The 24,014-nt window shown below is 41.3% G+C and overlaps 1 protein-coding gene across 1 annotated transcript in view; it reads left to right on the top strand.

Moving 5' to 3' along the window:
• ABCA13 (ATP binding cassette subfamily A member 13) overlaps positions 1–24,014 on the top strand; it is a 410,641-nt gene that overhangs the window by 118,672 nt on the left and 267,955 nt on the right. The window contains exons 21-23 of the mRNA XM_074036523.1: positions 11,027–11,164; positions 12,247–12,427; positions 15,102–15,320. Of these exons, the coding sequence (XP_073892624.1) occupies positions 11,027–11,164; positions 12,247–12,427; positions 15,102–15,320 (538 nt within the window). The remainder of the gene's footprint in view (positions 1–11,026; positions 11,165–12,246; positions 12,428–15,101; positions 15,321–24,014) is intronic.

Below are 24,014 nucleotides of genomic sequence, written 5' to 3'. Positions count from 1 at the left end.
GTCACGGATATGGGGTTTCCCAAATGTGGCACACTTTTTTCCTGGTGTGGCAGGCATTCCCCAGAGGTCTGGAGGACAAGTGTATCAATGGTTAAAAAAAAAAAAACAAAAACCACTAATGGTAATGGGTTTTCTTAGCTGTTTTGGGAGGAAAAGAGGCATGCATACTTTACCTTTTTGGTTCAGGTCCAAAAGAGCAGAAATAGCACTTTAAAATTATTTATTTTATTTTTTAGAGATAACACTTTAATGGTGGTGTATTTTCTTACTGAAATTACTTGCAACCTGGGTCTGTGCTTTTCAAGGCAAATAGCATCTAACTAAATTAAAATTAAAAATGTAAAAAAAATAAAGATTCTAATCTTACACAAATGAAAATGGAGGGATAGAAGGAAAACAAACACTGTTCATTCTGTTTGTGAAAACACATTCCAGACTTGGAGAGCTCATGAATCATTTAGGGATGGGTAAACATAAAAATAATATGGGTCACTGAAAAGATCATTTTACACAAAAGTAGGAATATATGGCCCTCAAGAGGTAGAGAGAGAACATAAATTGGAAACGTGATTTATTTAGGAAAAACTTAGACTGCATCGTCTTGATACTTTGAATAAAATTTAAGAAAACAAAACTTAAGAAATAAGATTCTAGCAAATAAGAGATAAAAAAAAATGAGTTGAGAAGGCCAAGGGTTAGGAAATTGGATGAGAAGCAATTGACTATTGAGAAGAAGCAAAAATAACATAAGACAGTAATGTTACAAAATACATCTGTGATATCAATTTAAAATGCAAAAGACCAGCAAAAAAAGTCTACTCTCTGCAATGTTGAGATGAAGATAAAATGTGTCCTGGGACCCAGAATGATCTGATTTCTCCCTCAACCATCAGCATCTAAGGCAAGAGGCTCCTAGGGGTAGTATTTTTCTACATTATAGTGAAGCAAAGGAACATTGTATTCAGCTGAGACTTTGGCTCTGAATCCCACTGTGGAATTCTAAATTGAAAAGTTTTAAAAGAGACTGAGCCTTGAGGTGGATGTCTGGTGTGCAGAGGGTTCACTGTCTAGGTCATATTTGAAGGGAAGAAAAGGGAATTGGGGGTACACTCATGGAAGAAGGTAATTGAACTCAGAAAAGCTGAGTGATGGTGAGAATGTCCCCACCAATGGGACAGTATTGAGTCATTCCCTATCCTGTGGATCAGGGGATGTTCAGCTAAGCTGGTGGCTTTTAAGAAGAAATTCTTTCTAAAAGTTCAGTGAGGTTAACTTGAGGCTCAGAAGAAATTTAAAAAAATCGTTTTCCTCAGGGGACCAGGAGATTCAAATACTGGATTTGGTAATCTTTTGGAAGTACCTTGGCCATCTGAACCATGCCACATTTGGAACTCACGTATATTCGACTGGGGAAACCATCATCTTCTGTTCCCTCTTTCATCTCCTCCTGTCCTTCCATTTCTTCAGACTCCTAATTCCCTGCCCTCCCATTAGGTTAAGGTTAAACCAACAATCCACCATCTTCATACACTCACGCCACAATCCTGCAGTCTCACAACATGGCTCATGATTAACATCTACCCAATATGTAAAAATTGAGCTGCTTCAGAGTCAGCTCTTACCCTACCACATCCAACTGGAGAAAAAGATCTCCTGATTTTACTTCGCAAGTCTCCCTTAAGTTCACTCGGATGTACCTTTTCTAGGGAATGTCTCCATGTTTTCATCAGGCCACACAAAGTGTTCTGTGACCTCTAATGAGTTACGATTCCCAGCTACATTGGATCCTACACCCTGCAAAGGGAAGCAATACAGGAGGCCCTCAATCTACCTCTGAATGGCAGACACTAGTTTCAACATTTTGTTTAGTGAATTTAGAGTGGTGGGTTTTATATTTTCTCTTTGTGATTGTAACACTAATTTTACCTACCAGCTAGTTAGGAAAAAAGATCAGAGTCTATTACAGAATTAAAAAAAATCAAAGCTCGAACATATTTATAACACATATTTAAAAATACAAAGGCATAGAGCTGAATAAATATGTCAATAAAGATTTTTGAATTTATCACAGAATTCAGATTCTTTTATTTCGAAAGCTAAAAATAAGAGTTGGCAATTTGCATATTCCCAAATTGCCCGAAGTATTTATTTTCCACTTTGACAAAGTCTGCCGATAATAACAAGGAATAAAATTGCCAGACACTATTGATGGGCTTTCAGATCCATAAAGAGGGTTGTAATTTCTAGGAGCTCTCAGACCCAATACCTTCTTTTTAAGACAAATATTTTATATTACCTCCTTTACTCTCTTGAAATGAAACTTATAGATAATGAAAACTACCTGTGTATGAGTCTTAAAATTAATGTAATTTTAAAATTTTAGTATAAAAGAGAAATAGAAAGTAATTTATAATAAGATAACATGTAAATTATCAGTGCTCAGGCAAGAATTCATTAGAACATAGAATGGGATATTCAGCTGCTTACTTTTATTTGGAATAAGTTCGGATTTAAAAGAAGGAAAATGGTTGGAAGCCATTTGGTACTAAAAGGAAAGAAAATGCACAAGTAAAGAGAAATGTAGACACTAGAAGTAAAGCTAATGTTAAGTAATACTAGATCAGATTTATTGGTATGTGATTAAAAGATGAAAATAACTTCAACTGAAGTAGGAAAAATGTGGGAAGAAATATTATACACTAATGAGGTGAATAAAATAATGATATTTTTGTAAATGACCTGGGTCTTACTTAAAAGTAATAAGGAAATTCCCTGTGTTTAACACATGGGGCAGGTAATGACAAAACATAACAGAAGATCCATTTCCTGTCTTATGATTCTATCTCATTTCAGTCTCTCCATTCAGCCTCCAGTCTTTTAAAGACTTTGGAGATCTATTCTTTAGTAGTGACAGGAAATAGAGGACTGATTGGACAAAGGAATAATATTAATAATATGAGAGGGTTTTATAGAGAAGCCAAGGGAACAGCATCAAAATAAGATTGAAAAGTAATAGGGAGCCTCATGTTAATCATTTCAATGTGTAATTTTTACCAGATGGTCTTATTTTGCTATACAGTTTTAAAAAATATATATATATAGAATGACAATGTAACATAGTTACTAACCCTTATTAATACAATTTAGTACATTTTCTGAATTTCTACTAATTTAAATATATCTGGTTTTAAGTTTGTTACAAGCAATCTTCACATCTTTTGTCATGTATTTGGGTATAATGGGGCAGATTGAGGATTGATACAGTCATACTGCATTGCAAACTTGAAAGCAGTGAGTGACATCACTATTGATGGCATGGTTTTCCAAAACAATGAACAATTTCTACTTTAAACAATAATCTTCCACTGGTTTACACAGTAGTTGAATTTCTGACAAATTTAGTGTATACTGAAACTGCATAGAAACTTTGAGTTTATATGTCCTAGGCTCAATAACCATGCAACACTTTGCATTTGCACAACTGGTCAGGCTCACAGAAGGCAAGTCAAGGACATTTCTTTGTTGCACTTTGGAGGATATTGACTAACCCAGGCATCTGCACCCTAAAGGCAATTGTACCATCCCCATTGTATTAATCCTACTTTTTTATTTTCTGTATTTCTGAGGCTTTGACTGGAGTTGAGGGTGTGCAGTTACTGACCCTGGAGGGACTGTTCCTTCCAGGGATAGCCAGTTCCTAGCCATAGTGAAGGACTCCCCTGTGGATGTGCCTTTCACATGCAAACCAATCCAGAGCCCACACCCCTACTACTATGGGGTGCTCACACTCAGGGCCACTGTCTACCTGGCCTGATGAGCCCAGGGCAAGGTACCAGCCAACTAGGCACAGACTCTCTCCCCAAGAGCCTGAGGAAATTACTCACACTAGTTAATTAGAAATGTACTTGCCCTTCCTCACATGTTGCTTCCCTTGGAAACCACAGTAAAGGCTTTGTTCACATTCCCACAACACCCCTCCCTACTTCCCCTGTCTCCTGACTGACACTGGTGCTTCCCTGTGTGACCCTGTGTGGGGTGTCATGCCTCCTTCTCTTGGGGTCTGTGAGTAACAAAGTATAGTTGCAATGACAGTTAGTTCCTGATTGGTTGGCATCATCATACTTGAGTAATAATAAAATCTACATTGTAAAACACTGTTCCAAAGTCTCCTGTGGGTAGGAGGGTGTCTCCAGATGGGAGGTAGGAGACACGTGAGAAATTTCTCTCTTTTGCTCTCTGTCACACACACACACACACACACACACACACACACACCCCCCATACCCCAAACAAATGCTTTTCTCTCCATTTTCTTTCTTTGTTATAAAGTGACCCAGTGAGTATGACCCCAGCATTTCTCAGCCCCGCTGTCGACTGGGAGACTCTATAGATCCAGCATCAAATCATTTTCTGGCCTGCAGGGCTCAGCATCAACTGGAGGTCTCCACGCTTGAGTCAAGAGCTCACAAGCAAACATCTCGTCCTCGCGAAGAGTTTTCATTGCATAAACTCTTTTTATATGCCTCCAATTAAATTTGATTCTGCTCTATCTGTCTAATTTCATTGACTTCTTCTTTTATCACTGTCAGTTTTGCGGGGCAATGCGAATTAGTTTCCTGGCCTGCATAAGCCAGCAGGCAGTTCCCCTTGAGGAGAAAAGCTTGGTGTAAATGGAGGGCCTTTGCACATATTAATGTGCCCAATTACATCTGGTAATGTGAGCAGGTTGTATGTGCTTCTAGAGTGTGCACATAAACCAAGTTTGGATTTATAAGCAAAAGCCTATTGCAGAGGCAAGCCAAAGAGCTGAACGGCCTCCATGCCAACTTGCATTTGGCTGCTCTCTGCTTTAGTTAGATTAGTAGATTAATTAGGAGGTTTTAAAAGTCCAGACGGATTACGGTTGAGATGGTTTAATTAGCAAAGCAAACCTTAATATTCAATTTATTTCTAATTTATTTTTTCCTAACTCTGGAATGTCTTTCGTAGTTTGTTTCTACTTCCCATTCCTGAAGCCGTTACCTTAGATCAGGCCTCACTGTGCCTGATCTGGACTTACAGTGAGTTACAGTGCCCTTGTAACTCCTTCCCACTCCTCTAGGTATCCCCGACCCCAGCACCTCGCCTCTGCATCCTACCTCGGTGTTGACACAAAGTTATCTTTGTAAAAAATAGACCAAGTGGACCATGTCCTTCCCCTGCATGACAGTCTTCCCCACCTCCAAAATGTCTAGAGAATAACTAATATCCTCAGTGGCTCCCAGGCCACCTGAACCTGCTCTGCTGCAGATTCATGCCTCTCTCTCTCTCTATTCCCGTGTGCTGATGGGGAGTTGGGGGGCAGTCTCCAGTGTACCCAGCACACCCACACAGGGTAGCCAGATAAAATACAGGGCACCCGGATGAATTCAAATTTCAGATAAACTACAAATAATCTGGGGGACATATTCATACTAAAACATTACTTGTTGTTTGTCTGAATTTCAAAATTAATTGGACATCCTGTGTTTGTATTTTCTGAATCTAGCATCCCTCCCAGCATCTCTGTCTTTTCATTCTCGCTCCTTTTTCTTGGGTTGAAGGGCCTGCTTTTGTTTTGCATAGGTGGAAACCCTACAATTACAATATTGTCTCGCGTTTTTCTCTCAATGATTTTTTTTTTTTTTTTTGGTCATCTGTACTAGAATGAAGGTCCTAAGAAGGTGCAGTCTCTGCCTGATTCATCTGTGTGTCCCTCATACCACTAGAGGGTGTGACTAGTTGATTTCTGTTTGATGACTGACATCTCCCTGGAACAGGAAGGTGTAAACCGGAGAACAGAAGGGCAAGGGATACGATGTTCCAGATCTAGGGGACTTCTGCTGTGTTCCTTCGTCACTGTGCTGAGGCCTCACCTGTCCTGCTCATTCTTGGGCTGACAACTGGAACTGTGAGCCCTGGGAGATGAGCCAGAGTCTGTCCTCCTACCTCTGTACAAAATGCTTAGTTATTCATTTCTCAGCAAAGCATCTCCCACAGTAAGTCAGGGCTGCAGTAAGGTGTCATTTCCCAAAGACTCAAGTGAGAAAACAAGGACACAACTAATAAAGAGTAATGACTTAGCTCCATTGCAAGAAACTGGTGACTCCTGACATTGTTGCAGTTGCCTATGTGTGCACGCTTGTGTGTGTGTACATGTGTGCATGTGCTGCATGAATATGTGCTTGTGTACACGTGTACTCATGTGTGTGAATGCCTGTGTGTGTGCGTGTGTATGTGGGTATGTGTGTGTCACACACACACATGTATGGTGATCCTCGCTTTTAGTCATGGCCCAAAGTTTGAAATCATATTTATCTTTGTACAACTTCCACTTGTATTGAAGTGAAGCAGAGCTGAGGCTTGCTTCAGGATTTCCTTGCGTACACTCACAATGTGAAGGTGTTCAATGACTTCATTTGGAACAGGCAAATTGTGCCTTATTTCACCTTTAGAATGTGCATGTGTGAAATATTCTTTTCTCCCCTATGGTTCTGAAAACTTGAGCTGTAATACATCAGATGGATATGTGTTTATTGTAAAATGTTTGAAAAGTTTATGGAGAAACAGGAAAAATTTTTGAGGAAGCAGAAAAAAAAATTCAATTATCTCTGAATTCACTAACCAGAACTTACATTTCCCAGGCTTTTTCCAGACAGTTTTCTGTACCTAGTTGGGTTCATACTATATATGTAAATTTCCCTCTATGTTTTTAAAAAATATTTTTGTCATAAGCATTTATCCACATCTTTGAAAGTACTGTTAATGGCTGCTCAATATTTCATCAAATGAAAGTAATAACTTCCTGCACCTTTCTCTTACTTTGCAAGTTTAAATAATTTTTGCTTTTTCTATGTTCAGATGTAAGTTCCCACTTTTTCATTGTGACATCTAGAGTCCAGGAATTTTAATTACTAATTCAAATATATAAACAGTTAAAGGCATCCGGATCCCATTGCCTACTGTCCTTGCTAAGGGTGGTGCCCACTTAAGCTGCGACTGAGTGTGGTTGCCTGGGAGGCCTCTCAGCCCAAGACCTGCAGCTTTGTGAGAATAATCTTCCTGATGTGTTTGCTCGCTTTCTATCTCCTTTGATTTCCACACACTCATTGTTCATGTATGTATCAACAGGGGCTTATTGTGCAATTGGTGCTATAAGAAACTGTGCTTCTTTCTTGTTGTAAAAGGCAACCCAAAGCATCCTCATGGCTGCACTTGCGTATTCAGACAGGCAGGAGATGCTAGAGGAGAGGCTAACCAGTGTGTAGCTTCGGGAGCCACCAGCTGTGCATCACTGGGCAAGCCTTTCTGTTCCTCCTTTTCTTATTGGGAAGGTAGAGGTGATAATTGTACCTGACATGTTGGTGGTCACAGGACTGTGTGAATTAATACAACCAGATACCCTGGACAGTGCCTGGAACAGAGTGAGTGGAATGCTGGCTGTGATATGACCTGATTATCCAGCTGCTACTCATCCTCTTCCTACAGAGGGATGGTTATTGCTTTGCAAGGTTCCTGGAGGACGCCTGCCTGCATTAATTTTCTCAGCCTGCAACAGCGAAGTACCACAGACTGGGTGGCTCAAACAACAGGAATGTATTGTCTCACAATCCTGGAGGCCAGAAGTCTGAGATCAAGGTGTAGGCCTGAGTATGTGGGTATGTGTATGGGCTGGTTTTTCCCAAGGCCTCTCCTTGGCTTGCAGATGGCATCATCTCCTTGTGTTGTTCCTGTGTATCTGCGTCCAAATTTTCATTCATGAGGACAGCACTCACATTGGATTAGTCCTCGCCCTTGTGACTTCATCTTGCCTTAATTACCTCTTTGAAGACCGTGTCTCCAAATACAGTCACATTTTGAAGTACAGGGGGTTAGAACTTCAACCTGTGAAACCTGGGGAGACACAACTCAGCCCACAAACAACAGTGCTACTCCTGACACCAGCTCAACAACTTCTCTTCACTTTATTTATTTATTTTTTTCTAACTTTTAAGTGCAGGGGTACATGTGCAGGTTTGTTACATAGGTAAATGGTGTCATGGGGGTTTGTTGTACAGATCATTTTGTCACCCACGTATTAAGCCTAGTACCCATCAGTTATTTTTTCTCATCCTCTACCTTCTCTCACCCTTCACCCTCCAAAAGGCCCCAGGGCATGTTGTTCCCCCTCATGTGTTCTCATCATTCAGCTCCCACTTATAAGTGAGAACATGCAGTATTTGGTTTTCTGTTCCTTTGCTAAGGATGTTAGCTTGCTAAGGATAATGGCCTCCAGCTTCGTTCATGTCCCTGCAAAGGACATGATCTCATTCCTATTTATGGCTGCATAGTAGTCCATGGTGTATATGTACCACATTTTCTTTATCCAGTCTATCATCGATGGGCATTTAGGTTGATTCCATGTCTTTGCTATTATGAATAGTGCCACAAAGAACATGCGTGTGCATGTGTCTTTATAATAAAATGATATATATTCCTTTGGATATATACTCAGTAATAGGATTGCTGGGTCAAATGGTATTTTTATCTTTAGGTCTTTGAGGAACCACCACCTGTCTTCCACAATAGTTGAACTAATTTACACTCCCACCAACAGTGTATAAGCATTCCTTTTTATTCACAACCTCAGCAGCGTCTGTTAATTTTTGACCTTTTGGCCGGGCGCGGTGGCTCAAGCCTGTAATCCCAGCACTTTGGGAGGCCGAGACGGGTGGATCACGAGGTCAGGAGATCGAGACCATCCTGGCTAACACGGTGAAACCCCGTCTCTACTAAGAAATACAAAAAACTAGCCGGGCGAGGTGGCGGGCGCCTGTAGTCCCAGCTACTCGGGAGGCTGAGGCCAGAGAATGGCGTGAACCCGGGAGGCGGAGCTTGCAGTGAGCTGAGATCCGGCCACTGCACTCTAGCCTGGGCTACAGAGCGAGACTCTGTCTCAAAAAAAAAAAAAATTTTTTTTGACCTTTTAATAGCAGCCTTTCTGACTGGTGTGTGATGGTATCTCAGTGGTTTTGATTTGCATTTCTCTAATGATCATTGATGTTGAGGTTTTTCCATATGATTGTTGGCCCTATGTATGTCTTCTTTTGAGAAGTGTCTCTTTATGTCCTTTGCCCACTTTCTAATGGGGTGTTTGTTTTTTGCTTAATTTATCTAAGTTCCTTATAGATGTTGGATATTAGACCTTTGTCAGATGCATAGTTAAGCATTCCTATACAGCAACAACAGTCAAGCCCAGAGTTAAATCAATAACAAACTTCCATCCACAATTACCATACACACACAAAATGCCTGGGAATACAGCTAACAAGGGAGGTGAAAGGTCTCTACAAGGAGAACTACAAACCACTGCTCAAAGAAATCAGAGATGACAAGAACAAATGGAAAAACATTTCATGCTCATGGATGGGAAGAATGAATATCATTAAAATGACCATACTGCCAAAAGCAGTTTGTAGATTCAATGCTATTCTCGTTAAACTACCATTGATATTCTTCACAGAACTAGAAAAAAATGTTTTAAAATTCACATGGAACCAAAAATGAGCCTGAATAGCCAAGACAATCCTGAGTGAAAAGAACAAAGCTGGAGACATCACACTACCTGACTTCAAACTATACTACAGGGCTACAGTAACCAAAACAGCATGGTTCTGGTACAAGAACAGACACACAGACTAACAGAACAGAATAGAGAACCCAGAAATGAGAACACACACCTACAACTACGTGATCTTCAACAAACCTAAAAAAACAAGCAATGGGGAAAGGATTTTCTATTTAATAAATGGTGTGAGGATAACTGGCTAGATATATGCAGAAAATTGAAACTGAACACCTTCCTTATTTCCATATACAAAAATTAATTCAAGACGGATTAAAGACTTAAATGTAAAACTCAAAACTATGAAAACCCTGGAAGACAACCTAGTCAATACCATGTAAAACTCAAAACTATAAAAACACTGGAAGACAACCTAGTCAACACCATTCAGGACATAGTCACAGACAAAGATTTCATGACAAAGATGCCAAAAGCAATTGCAAGAAAAGCAAAAATTGACAAATGAGATCTAACTAAACTGAAGAGCTTTTGCACAGCAAAGGAAACTATTGACAGAGTAAACAGACATTTCTCCCATTCTATAGAATGGGTGAAAAATTTTGCAAACCTTCCCTTTACTTTCAAAAAGTAATGGATACATGTGCTCTCCTTTGAGTGCCTGAACATCTCTTTCTATTTTTTGATTAGAAAGTGCAAGGGCTTGCATATCTCTCTTCTGCTTGATGATCAAAGTGCTATAATAGTCTTTCTATAGGCCTTTTTAATTCTAATCAGTTGTAGAATTTAGGCCTTTAGGTAAGTTGCATTCATCAAACTTAAACTAGAAAGGATGTGTTAAAAGAAAATTGGAAAGTGTTAATAATGAAATCCCTTCTCATTTCAGCATGTAATGAGGGCAAAGTGAATGTTAAATGGGCTGAAATGAATTTGGAGAATACTTTTGAAGAATGATAATATGTTTCATATGGAAATGTTAGCATTATGAATTATTCTTCTTTGTGGACATTTCAATTGATTAATCCCCTCATGCACTTAACTCATGCTCTTCCCCTTGTTTAGGAATTCTTGCAAACATCAAAGGTAGGCAAAAGAAGAACAATGACAAAATAGAAGGGCAGTGCGGGACAAGGTGGCACTTTACTCTGGGAATATTCAGCAATTATCCAAAAAGCGTTTATTGAACTCCTACTCTACAGATGTCTTGGGGGAAGTGGATGAGAGGGGCTTTTAACACATGGCCGTGGATCAGACTGAGAAGGGAGAGTTAGGGCTCCACTGCAAAGCTAATAGCTGTGCCTTGGGATATCACTTTTTTGTATATGGGACATATATTAAAAATACTAACATGGAATGACATTTTATATTAATTACTTAAGATATTCTAATACAGTACCTTCATCTAAATAAAAAAATTAAACTAATTTTAATTGTCTCCTCTTTCAGGAACATTTGGTCTACGGAAACCATGGTATTTCCCCTTTACTGCCTCATATTGGAAGAGTGTGGGTGTCTTGGTTGAAAAAAGGCAATATTCTCTAAGTTCCAGTGTGTTCTTCTTCCATGAGAACTTTGACAGTAAAGGTTTGTAAGGAGTAGAATTATTAGATGCATGTATTTTTCCTCTGATCCATTTTGTTTTTTTGTTTTTATTGTTTTTCTGGTCCAGCCTTTGCAAGTGTGTGCTGATTCGTAGAAAGACTTATATTTAGGCTGTCTTGGGCTGGGAAACAGCTACAAGGCACAGATGTGAGGCAGTATGCCCTGACAGTGATTGTTCTGTGAAATCCAGGAACCCCAGGGAGTTCCTATTATTTATTATTTAGCGTCCTTCCCTGTGTGCATTATGTGCATTTGTGTGCATATTACAATTTAGTAAAATTGAAGTGTTAGTCCCAAAATGAATACGTATAAGAAATAAAAGCAAAGATGGGCAGCTACCCTATGTAAAGCACTTTAAAATTTTTAAGTGTTCTCACCCATGCTGGTATATTCAGTGTTCCTGTGTGAGGGAGAATATCGCTGTCCCTTACAAATAGGGATTGTGGTTCTCAGGAGATAGGGGCAGGACTGTGCCTGTGCCTCTGCACTCCAGAGTCATGGCCTATTCCTGCAGGTGCAGGCACAGGGCACCTCTGCCAAAGGATGAATTCATAGGCTATCTCCATGGAAACAGAGATGCATCACTCAGAGATAAACAAGCTCCCATCATGGTGGGTTTAGATTACAAGTCAACATTGTACTCTAAACAATCTAAATATTTTTCTGAATTATGAATCTTTTAGAAAATGTGGAACACATCGACAAGCACCTATCCATTCTCACCTCCTCAGGAGACTATTTCTCATGAATATTTTATGTGTAACTAATCTGCCTGTTGTTTTTTCTCTACTTAAACCAAAATACATGTGTGTGTTTTTATTTTTATTTTTTTTTTATGAAATGGTTATCGTAAGGGTTCAAAACTTTGTAATCAGTGATATCACTTAATGTTTGCCATTATGTAGTCTGCTTCTTGTTCTTGCTAAAGAAAGATTTTTGAGTTGATTTGTATGCTTCACAGAGCTGGAATTCAATTTCAAAGCAGAACACTGAATTAATAAATATGAGCATGATCTTCAGGGCTTTTGAAGTCTTTTCACAATGAATTTTCATCTCTCTCACAGGGTCATCACAGCAAAACAGGGAAGGAGAGCTTGAAGGAAGTCCCCCGGGAGTCACCTTGGTGTCTGTGACCAAGGAATATGAGGGCCGCAAGGCTGCAGTCCAAGACCTCAGCCTCACCTTCTACAGGGACCAAATCACCGCCCTGCTGGGGACAAATGGTGCCGGGAAAACCACTATCATGTGGGTCCCATTTTACCCTTATCAAACATTGGGCATTTGATTCTTAAAATTTCAGTTTTCCTGTGAGACAGGTGGTTTGATTTTTTTTCCTTTTTTAAGAATTTTGAGTCTCAGTACAGAGTTTAGAGACACAGGTGAAAGGCAGAGCCCCTCATGAGTGCCCATGTGAGAGAGGCCCTGTGTCCTCAACCGCACAGGTGCACTGTAGGCCTGGGGCCCTGTCAAAGGGGTGAAGTGGAGAGCTTTTTAAAAGCCTTAATTCTTGTATTTTCTACAAATAATTTACCATGTTGTACTTTAGTCTTTGCAAGTCCTTTGGCACTTTCAGCGTTTGTCCCATTAAGTATCATCTTGCTTGCATATCTGTAGGAAGAGGAATATCACAGTGGTATTTGCAATTTTTTTAAACACCTGATTATTTTTCTTTTTCATATTCTGGTTTTTGTGTGGTTCTTTTCTCGTTAAAGGTGGATGTTTGGCTTAGGATCCAATGGCTTTAGATTTGATTAAAGAATCACATCATGTCCTCCCAGAGAAACAAGGAATTCAAACACTCACAGCCTTGGGCTGGCTGTGGAAGTGAAGGTTTAAGGTTCAACTGCTAAAATTATGAAATATCTCTTTTGAACAAATCACTTTCTCTTTTGTTCTTTTTCTCACTAAATATGTAGCATGTGATTAGTTAAAACAATGAGAAGGGCTTTGCCTCAAACTTAATAAGAAAGGTAGAACAATAACACATGAAACTTCAGAAATCTCATATTGAAAAAATAGAAAGAAAGAAAATGGACAGTTTTTATTCGTTCCTCGGATACAGAAATGGACTTGGAAATGAGTCTGAGTGTTTTTTTTTTAGTGTTTGAAAATTGGGAAACCACAAGTTACACCAATAATGACTCAGCCAGACAGCTCCTCTCACCCTGCTTTTACTAAGACACATTTCTTACAAGGAAAACCTGAGCTGCTTGTTTAGAAGAATGATGAGAATTACATTTGGAGCTTCTCGATGATTTAAGGTTCAATGACTGTGTTGCTTTTAGTGTACATTTGTAGTACGTTTTGAGTCATCCTAAGTGGCTGCCTCCACCCGGCAATTCTTAGATGAAAGGCTGAGAGATCAGTCAAAGACTGGATCTTCACTATTTAAAACAACCATCTTTGAGACTTCTAGGGAATGTGTATAAACTATTTTATAGTCTCCCCCAGATAGGTTTGAAAATAATGTAGCAAAGAGTTTTAAGTTCATTGAGGTTTAATTTTTGTGCAGTAAACAGTATCTGCTGATGTGTACAGTTTGATGAGTTTTGACACATTTGGTTAGTGCTGGAATAAGCACCACAAATGCAGAACCTTTCTATGCTGCTCCAAGGTTTCCTGTGCTCTCCTTTGACCCCGGCTTTCAGGTGACCACTGATCTGCTCTTTGTCACTAAAAACTAGGTTACTTATTCTAGAATTTCTTGTAAATGGGATCATGTCTGGCTTCTTGTACTCAGCGGACTGTTTTGGGGACCCAGGCATGGTGGTGGTGGGCCAGCAGCCTGCTCCTTGGGACAACTGAGTGGTATCCACTGTATGGAGGCAATTCAGTTTCTTTATGCTTTCATCTATGGGTTGCAATTGAGGTTGTTTCTCTTTGTCAGTGATTGCGAACACAGCTGCTGTGAACATTTGTGCATACAGCTTTGTGTCGGCACACATTTAATTTCTCATGTGTGAATACTAAGGAGCGGATTTGCTAGGTCCTGTGGTAGGGGCATGTTTAACTTTTCAGAAATAAGGAACCAATTTAAAACTTAAATAATAAACTTCCCGAAGCAAGGAAGCAGAACTAGGCAATTGGTTGTGTGAGCTTGTGGTGGCCGGCTGCTTGAGTTCTTGTGGTTTTAACACACACAGACTATCCCGGGAGCAGTGGAAGGAAGACTGGCTCCATGGTTGAGGCCTAGCTTTGCATCTCTGTTTTGCTTATATTTAATGATGAGGATTTAGGTATATATGTCATTTCTTTAGCATGTTTCCTCATCTGTAAAAAGTTGAATGTTATCGTCTTAAAGTCCCATACAACTATGATGCTCTATGATCTCAATTCAGACTTACAATGGTTCAACTTAATGATATTTTGATGTCATGATGGTGTGAAAGTAATACACACTAGGTAGAAACTATAGTCTGAGGACTCATACAGCCATTCTGCTTTTTACTTTCAGTACAATATTCAATAAATTGCAAGGGATATTCAACACCTTATTATAAAATATGCTTTGCGATAGTTGATTTTGCCCAGTTGTAGGCTAATGTAAACGTTTTGGGCACATTTAAGGTAGGCTAGACAGACTAAGCTGTGATGTTAGGTAGATTACATGTAAATACATTTTGACTTACAATATTTTCAACTTTTGATGGATTTATTGGGACATCACCCAATCAGAAGTCAAGGAGCATTTGTATTTCATATGGTAGCATAAACATTATGTTAAACTCATATTTTCAAGATCAACCAGACAACGTGCCCTCAAGCTCCTCACGACTTTTAACTGATTGTGTAAAAACCAGGACAGCAGAGGGTGAGTGCTCTTGGCAGGATGTATGCGCCATCCTGGAGCTGACTGGATTGCTGACGCTCACAGTATCAGCAATGCATATTCTCCATGCTGTCTTATTTTCTCTGGTAGATCCATGTTGACGGGGCTCTACTCTCCCACTTCTGGAAACATCATCATCAATGGCAAGAACCTACAGACAGACCTGTCGAGGGTCAGAATGGAGCTGGGTGTGTGTCTGCAGCAGGACATCCTGTTGGACAACCTCACCGTCCGGGAACATCTGCTGCTCTTTGCTTCCATAAAGTCTCCACAGTTGACCAAGAAGGAGCTGCATCAGCAAGTCAATCAGTTAGTAAACAGTTGTCTCTGTTCCTCCTGCCTCTGCCCATTGTGTAAGGAAGTGAAGACACTAGAAAGAGACACTTAAAAAATCATCTGTGTCTACATTTATAAGAGGAAATAATTAGCAAATGGTTGTTAACTATGGAATTATGACACAACCACCAACACTGAGAATGTCAGAAAAGGCTTCTGTGGGAAGGCATTGAATTTGATTTGATTTGTCTTCGATGTGGGGAAGAGATGAGCACATGTAAGCACAGAGGCTGTTGATGGAAACTTTGTGTATCTAGAGCAAAAGGTCCCTAGGGGTGTCCTGAAATGAAAAGAATTAAAAGGCAACAGGAAAACTGGTTGTCAAGAAACTGATTAGTCTGCCTTCTCTCTCTTTGATCCCTAGGTCTTCCTCAACTCCTTCCTTCCCTCCTGTCACACACACACACACACATACACACACACACACACACACACACAAAGATTAAGAAAAAAAGAGCCTTGTTAGTCATGCTAAGAAGTTTGAACTTCATTGAGCAAGTAGGTGTTCATGAGTGGGGGATTGTGATTAGCCTGAGATCTCGAAGCTCACTCCTGCCAGATCATAGCAGGTACCATGGGAGAGACTGAATACAGAGTGGCCAATGTAGGCAAGAGGTGGTGACAGCCTGGTTTATGGTCATGCCACTGTGGTGCATGGGCCAGGAAGGCCTGTATTTGAAGACTATTCAAATTTAGAAGAATCAGGTCATGCTGACTAAGTGGTTGCACAAGGCAGGGAGCAGAGAAGTACTGGTAGGGCCACGAAGAATGGGTAGGATACTGGTGGGTCCGCATGGAGAGCTGAACCCTATATGAATGTGGAATAGCACAAGGAAGATTTAGAGTTGAGAATATGTGGGGAGAGGTGGAAATACATGGGGATAGGTGGAAAGGAAGTAGGGTATCCAGGATGGGAAGCAAAGAAAAGCGAGGCATTGTGTTCTGTCTCATTGGACACTGATAGAAGTTTAGATCAGAGGTAAAAGGGAGAGACAGTAGGTTCCTGATTAGAGAACAAAGTGGCGTTTGAGGGTGATGTCTATGGATTACAGTATGGATCGGAGGGGGAAGTGGAGCAATGAAAGTCAAGGAGAGTAGCTGGAGGTGGGAACGTTAATCCAGTGCTGGGGTCATCGATTCAGCAAACAGTGGTAGTTAAGTGTGCAGGCCATCTGTCCTGCGCTGGGCTCTGCCCCATCAGGAAGATGTATGGCTCTGGCCTCCTGGAGCTAGTGCCACGTTCTTAGCAATTCCAGTGGATGGACTTTGCAAAGCAGAAATTCAATCATGGCATGAGCGTGTGGGGAAGGGGCCCTTGGAGGCAAGTGTGTAAGCATAACTGGTAACAGACTGCACATTCCTAAGAAGAAAATGTGAATGTAATGAATTCTTACAGATTATTGTTATTTTACAATATCTTTGCAAGCTTTACATTTATAAATAAGTATTTACAATCTGCATTTAATTAAGGTGAAAGCTCACAGGGTTTGGTCGTTAGTTTGTATGGTGTAACCTTATTTCCTTACCACTTTTTCCACTACATGCTTCAGGATGGTGGAGCTCTACCTTGATGTTTCTAGCCCTGGAACACTGAGAAAAAGAGGAATGAGTTTTAAAGTTGTCACACATTCCATGTGCCTTTGGCGATATGACCAGAGACCAAGCAAAACATTTGTAATGAGAATGCTCCATTCCACCCTTCCTTTTGCTCGGCCTCTTCATCTGCCATTGCTTGCTTCTCCATCCCTGCTGTTGCAGATCACCCTGCATCATGTCTCTGCAGAGATGCCAGGGCTGCAGCTGGCCTTCCTGCCTGCTGTCGGCTTCTTCTCCCCTTTCCTCCAGCCCCTTTGGCTCACTTTTGCAAAGCTTGGCTTGCCCCCAAACCCAACCCCCAGCTGTTCTCCCCAGACCATTGTCTAGTGTCCTGATGTCCCCTGCTTTCACCACTCCACATGGAGTGCTCCTTAGAAATGTACCCAGGTCCTGGCCCTTCTCTGCCCACTGCCCTTCAAGGACTCACATCACTCGGGGTATAATCTAAAGATATGGAGGCCTACAATTGTGTAATTTACATTCTTGTGTCTATTGTCTCAGATTTATTATGAGTGCCCCCTTCCACCTCAAAACCCTCCTCCTTTGGACTATAAATTTATAAGGCCCTGTCAGTCTATCTTGGTTTACCTGATCCTTCACTGTGTGGTGCCAGCTGCACTGGTCCTATGGTGGCTCCCTGAGCACACGGAACAGGCCCTTTGCTGCATTTGTGCTGTGATGGGCTCGGCGTGCACCCTGCCTCACTGCCATCCTGGCTCTTCTCAGACACTATCTTAGAGCAGACTTCCTGAGCATTCTGTTCAGAACACCTTCCTGCTCACCCTCCTGAGTCCTCTCTATTTCTCTGGCTCTTATTTAAGACATTTATCATTTCATGACAGCCTCTGTGTATTTGTCTTTTGTTGCTTTCCACCAGATAGCAAACCCCTTGACTACAGGGACGTAGTCTGTTTGGTTCACTGTAGTATATTAAGCATTCTTTGAGTTGAATAACTGGATTTTTTTTCAATTGTTATTTTTGTATATTTTCCATAAGTTATTGGGGTACACGTGGTATTTGGTTACATGAGTAAGTTCTTTAGTGGTGATTTGTGAGATTTTGGTGCACTCATCACTCGAGCAGTATATACTGCACCATATTTGTTGTCTTTTATCCCTCAACCCCCTTGAGTTCAGAAAGAAACCTCAGGTGCAAACAGTGAAGCTGAATAAGCTCTACTGGGGTGTGTGTGAAGTGGGTGCAGGGAGTCAGCTGCCCCTGCTTGTATGCTGAGGGGTCATAGCAGAGGTAATGATTGAGTAGCAGGCTACAGGATGAGTAAGGATGACCTGGGGTTGACTGCAGTGGGTGGGCTGCAATACGTTACAGCATGTGCAGCTTAGCGGGTCCACCGGCCTCCTTCTTGCAGGCACAGGACAGGCTGGAGAAGCTGGACAACATTATAGACGCTTCCTAAGCCTTGCAAGATTTTAGGTTTTGTTCTGTAGGCTGTCCATGGGCATGAGGCCTCTGGAGAGTGTTGAGCACTTGGTTACAGTGGCCACCCAATGGTAGGTCACACACTCTCTCCAGTTGCAGGTGGAGAATGAGGTGGGCTGGAGTGAGCCCAAGTCGCGGGGAGAGCTGGGGGCTCCTGCATTAAGAAAAGATTAGGCCAAGAGAGGTCCAGGAGGGTGAGGAGGAAAGGGAGATGCAAACCCAATGGGGAGTAAGAGAGGAGGGGGTGTCCATGGGAATCCCCAGATGTCTGGCTCAGGCAAGCATAGTGTTTTTCAACATACAGTTGACTCTTGAACAACACAGATTTGAACCCTGCAGATCTTACTTATATTCAAATGTTTTCAATACAAGTAACACTCAGTGTGCCTGCCTCTTCTGCTACCTTTCCATCTCCTCTGCCTGACCTGCCTCACCCACCTTTGAGATAGCAAGACCAGCTCTCCCCTTCCTGCTCCTCCTCCTCAGCCTACTCAATGTGAAGATGACAAGGATAAAGACCTTTGTGATGATCCACTTTCAGTTAGACAATAGCAAATATAGTTTCTGTTCTTTATGCCTTTTTAAATAACATTTTTTTCTCTAGCTTGCCTCATTGTAAGCATACAGTTTGTAATGCATATAACATACAAAAGAGGTGTCAATTGACTGTTTACATTATTGGTAAGGCCTCCAGTCAACAGTAGAGTATTAGTAGGTAAGCTTTGGGGGAGCTGGAAGTTATACACAGATTTTTGACTGTGTGCAGTGTGGTGCTCCGAGTCCCTGCATTGTTCAAGGGTTAGCTGTGTGTATAGAGAGAGCCTATTTGAGAAGTGGATGAGAGGAAAGTGATGAGTTTGTCTTAGAGATGTGAGTTACGGAGCCTGGAGGTGTCTGATGCTGAGGCCAGTTGTGGTGCTAGGCTCCCACCAGGGCACTGCCAGCCTGTGCTCCTGCCCATGCTGGTTTTTCTTATTTATTACCCTCCTCTCCACTGCTACCTCAGTTTCCTTGGTGTGCCCAAATCCTGAGATCCTTCAAGGACCAGATCCCTTCTCACCGCGTCCTTGGGATGTTGTGCGGGCCACGTGGGCCAGGGCGGGAAAGAAGCACCCTGTGGGCTCTCTCAGATGGCCAGAGGGGCCTTCTGCTTCCAGTCTCACCTCTGCAATGGCTACCTATGTTTTATAAATGAGGACTTTCGTTTGTTTAATACCTTTTCTTGTGCCAGCCACTATGGTGGATATGTGCCAGGAACTTACATGAGTGGTCTCATTCAAGTGTCTTTTCCCTGGGATACAGGAAGGGCAGAGGCTCCGGGAGATGGTGCCTGACAGCTCGTAGAGGGAAGCCAGGATCTGACCCAGAACTCTCAGATGCAGAGTGCCTTCTGCTGCCTTTCCTTCAAGCTGGCCACTATGCTGCAGCATGTGGGCATGGCCTCTGGGAAGACAAGACCGACCGGGCGGAGAGAGGACAGATTCTCTAGCACATTTCTAGCGTTGATGCCCTAATGGGAGTATGGACACCCATTGGGGATTCCAGGAGTCTGAGAGGTGAAGGTGATTGGTTAACAGTTGCTCTCCCCGGGGCTAGTGAATGCATTAGCTTTAAAATGCACTCTCAGAACCTGGCAGGCAGGGCAGGTGGGTCACTAGCAACCCACAGTGGGGAACGTGTGGATGAAGGATCCCTGGTGCATTGTGGAACCTGCCTCTGGAGCATTTCTCTTAAAGGAATCTCACCTGAGTAAGGTCAGATTACACACACTGGATCCTAGAGGGGCCAAGTGAGGCAGTATTATGGACATTCTGTTGGAGATATGAAACAAAACAAGATCACAAACCCAGAATATGGCAGAGGCACATATTACCTAGGGGCTAGGGTCTTAAAGGAGGGCATTGGGGAAAATCACGCTCATGTTACTCCTGAAAATCTTTTAGTGGAGAGCAGCGTTGGAAAGTGACAAACTGGTTCTCTAGAAATGTACCACTGCATTACACAGTTTTTTTTCCCCATACTTGGATGGGATCAGTATTTCTGCAGATGATCTCAAGTTGAAATTTGTGGCTGTGTTTAGATACCATGTATACTATAAGTGCATGTGTAGAAAAAGCCAAATCTCCTTCTAGATGGATGCTGACACTGTGAGGGCTATGGGCAAATTAAGCCTGAATTGATGGAAAAAGTCCTTGAGGGACAGAAGTCCATTGTTAAAGTGATGGATGATACTACACATTTTATTTAAATCCTTTTTTTTTCTTTTGTCCCCTGCTCAACATTCACATTATTGTCATAATCCCTACTGGAGGGCATTCTCTACTGGAAGGTGGCTGGTTCACATCTCATGCTGTCTTCAGAGAATGGCTGGAAATAGTAATAATGTTAATGACAGTGGACACTTGGAAGTACAGGGAAAATATTTAGTTTGTACTATTCAAACCTGTCTTGAATTTGAGTGGGTACTTAATGAGAAATAGCTAGGTATCTTATAGACTGTATATTACGAGATAGCAAATTGTCTGTATCCAACCTGATGTTTTAAAACAAGTCATAGGTCACCTATTGTAATTTCAAAAGATGCATCTACCCTAGACCACAGTAAACTCTATTGTGATTGAGATTGGGAGCTTAAATCAAACACCTAACAATGCTACATTTGCTTCATCTTACTTGGGTGCCAGGCAACCTTAATGATTATCAGCGCACAGCGTGTTACCTAGCAACAAAGCCAATTTGCACAAAAGAAATCAGAATAAGATCATGTTTTAGGACAGTAGTCTTCAATTAGAGAAAGAGAAAACTGCAAACATCTGATTTAGATCCAACATGCTCCCTATTAGTCTCCTGTATCACCACTTGGTTTCCTTAATGTGTAGCTTCATTAAAATGCGAGTTCAAGGGAGGTAGCATCCCTGCTAGAATCTTTAGAGTAAACATGTGTCAAGATTCAGATCATTACTGTTTTGCCCTTAATTTGGCCTAGAGAAGATAAGCATAGTCAAGAGAGGAAACTTGTCAGACCTTTAAGTCAGTGTGATATTGTTATGTAGTTAACGTTACCACTTAGAGTTCTGGAGTTCACCATGCAACTCAGGTTGGAGGCACATTTGTTTGATAGTAATGAGATCACAGAGGGCATAAGTGAAGGACGAGTAGAAGAGGGGACAAAGCATATTGATCCCTGGACACTCCAACATGGAGTGTATGGAGAGATGGGGAGAAACCAGCCGAACAGGCAAGAAAGAGAAACTAGTAGCAAAGGCGGAAGACAAAGACGTGAACTAAGTCCACTAATGGTGAGGGTGTGATCAGACCTTAAATACTGTTGAGGGTCAAGTAAAATGAAGACTTAAAAAAATGGCCTTTGGATTTAGTATGTGGAGGGCTCTAGTGACCTCCAGAAGGCAATTTTAGTAGTATGAAGGGAATGAAGGTCTTATTAGAGTCAATTAAAGAGATAATGGAAGAAGAGAAATTGGCAGCAGCACATCTTAGGAGTTTTGCTGCAAAAAAAGCAAAGAAATATGATAGTGTCAAAAAGAAAAAGTGAGGTCACGAGAAAAAGTGCTCCTCTTCCATTCAAAGAATTCAAAGACGGGAATCACAGCAGCATATCTGTACACAGATGAGAATGCCCCAGTAGAGAATGAATTGGATTGAGCTACAGAGAAAGTGGCTTGCTGGAACACTATTCTGTATAGGACAGGGAAAGGGATTTAAACAAGAGACAAGGGGTTGTCTCTCCTGAGAGCACAGCAGGCTCACTTCCAATAGAAGGACCAAGGGCTGAGTCTGTGAGTGCTTCCATTAGCTTCATTGTTTTTCAAGGCAAAGAGTGCATGCACAGAAGTGATTATAAAGTTAGCTGGTCAGAAGAGGAGGCATGGAATTGAGAGCCTGGAGAAGCTGTGTTTGTTAGAAATTACAAGGTCTACGATGTTACTTGGTTGTGAGTAAATGGGATTGGTGGAGTGAAGGGAGGAGATGCTACATCAAATACTAATAAAATCTCTAAGAATAATGATAAGAGTAGAGCTGAAGAAAGAGACAGTGCACAAGAGCAGATTCAGGGATGGGTAGATGACAACAGCAGTGACACCACCACCCAACGGTGGATGATAGGCTCAGATGACCTGAGATTCAAGGCTGGGGGCTTTAGCAGAGGTGGGGAAGGTCATAGTGAGACAAAAGGAGTCAACTGCCCCACATGGAGACCAAGTGAAGGAAAGAAATAGCAGTTATAGAACAGGATTTATGATGAGTGTGTGTCCTGGCTCAAGCCTCTCTCTCCTGTCTTATCTGAGATCGTTGTATGGTTTTCCCTGTACTTCAAGGACAGAATTTCTTTGTTCCTTGCATATGCTAGTCTTTCTCCCCCAAGTCCTGGCAAGTGCTTTCCTCTTTTTTTTTTTTTTTTCCTGGAACATACTGTTCAAGCATTCCCACTTCACTTACTCTCACTACCCATCTGACTAATTTCATATGCCACTTTCTCTGGAGTCAGAGGGAATCCCTATAGCACCTGGGACTTTATCATTACCCTACTTACTTCTACTCTTATTATAATTTCTTGCCTGTCTTTTCCACTAGACCTTGAATTTCTTGAATCAAGGATAAGATTCGATTTATTTCTCTAGCCCTAGCAGGTGGCAGGTGCCTGGCATTGTAGGGGTTCAGTAAACATTCCTTGAATAAATGAATGGATGATTAAAGAGCAGCATCTGAAATACATTCTCTGGTGCATGATTGGGTCTTAATAGGAGAAAATATCTTTTCCTCCTTTCCCTGCTGCCTAGCAATGTTCTCAATTAGAGGATTATCCTGTCCTTTTGAGAAGGAATTTGGAAATGTAACTTTGCAAAAATTATTTGCTTCTTTTTGGTATGTATAAGATCAATAACTACTAGAAAAACCCTAGCCTCTAAATAACTTTAAAATTAAAAAAAAAAAATTCAACAGATTAAAAACTTCTGGCCAGTGTTTACAAACTGCTGTCTTCTTTAATTTTTAAGTCTGCTGTAAGCATCTGAACAATGCCCAGAAACCAGCAGAGTGGAAATGACTGCGCTTTGCAATGGGGTTCTCTTCCTGCTGCAGTGATGGGTGTTCAGACATTGTTTTGCTGACCCCAGCCAATGCCTCAGTAGCTTAGAGTCCTAGGAATGTGTCATTCTGTGCAAAATAAGTCAAGGAGTTTTACTTCCATTGACCTTAGTGGATATTAAATTCACTGATTAAAATGCCATCAGTGCTAATTATCTTCAGCCTCCAAGCCTGGTTCTGGGAAAACAGACATACTAAGACAAAGGGGCTTGTTCTTGGGAAAGCTCCAGTCCATGTGGGGAGTGAGACACTTAACAGGTGCATATGATGCGTGTCACAGGGACCTGGTGGATGCCAGTGTGTATTCTGGCTTCAGAGTGCTAGTGGTTGAATGCAGCTCTTCCACTTAGAAAGCTTTTGACAACATATACTATCTCTCTCTTGGGTTTTCCAAATACAATGTGGTACTAATGATGAGAAGACCCTCATTTGGAGGTTATGTGGATTATAGTAATTTATACACACAAAGCACTTAGAATAGTACCTAGTGTATGATACATGTCTAATAAATGTTAAATATGATT

Source organism: Macaca fascicularis, chromosome 3 (genome assembly GCF_037993035.2).
Source record: "Macaca fascicularis isolate 582-1 chromosome 3, T2T-MFA8v1.1".
NCBI lineage: Eukaryota > Metazoa > Chordata > Mammalia > Primates > Cercopithecidae > Macaca > Macaca fascicularis.
Note: the sequence above shows the minus strand (reverse complement) of the source record. Positions and strands in the feature narration are given on the sequence as shown.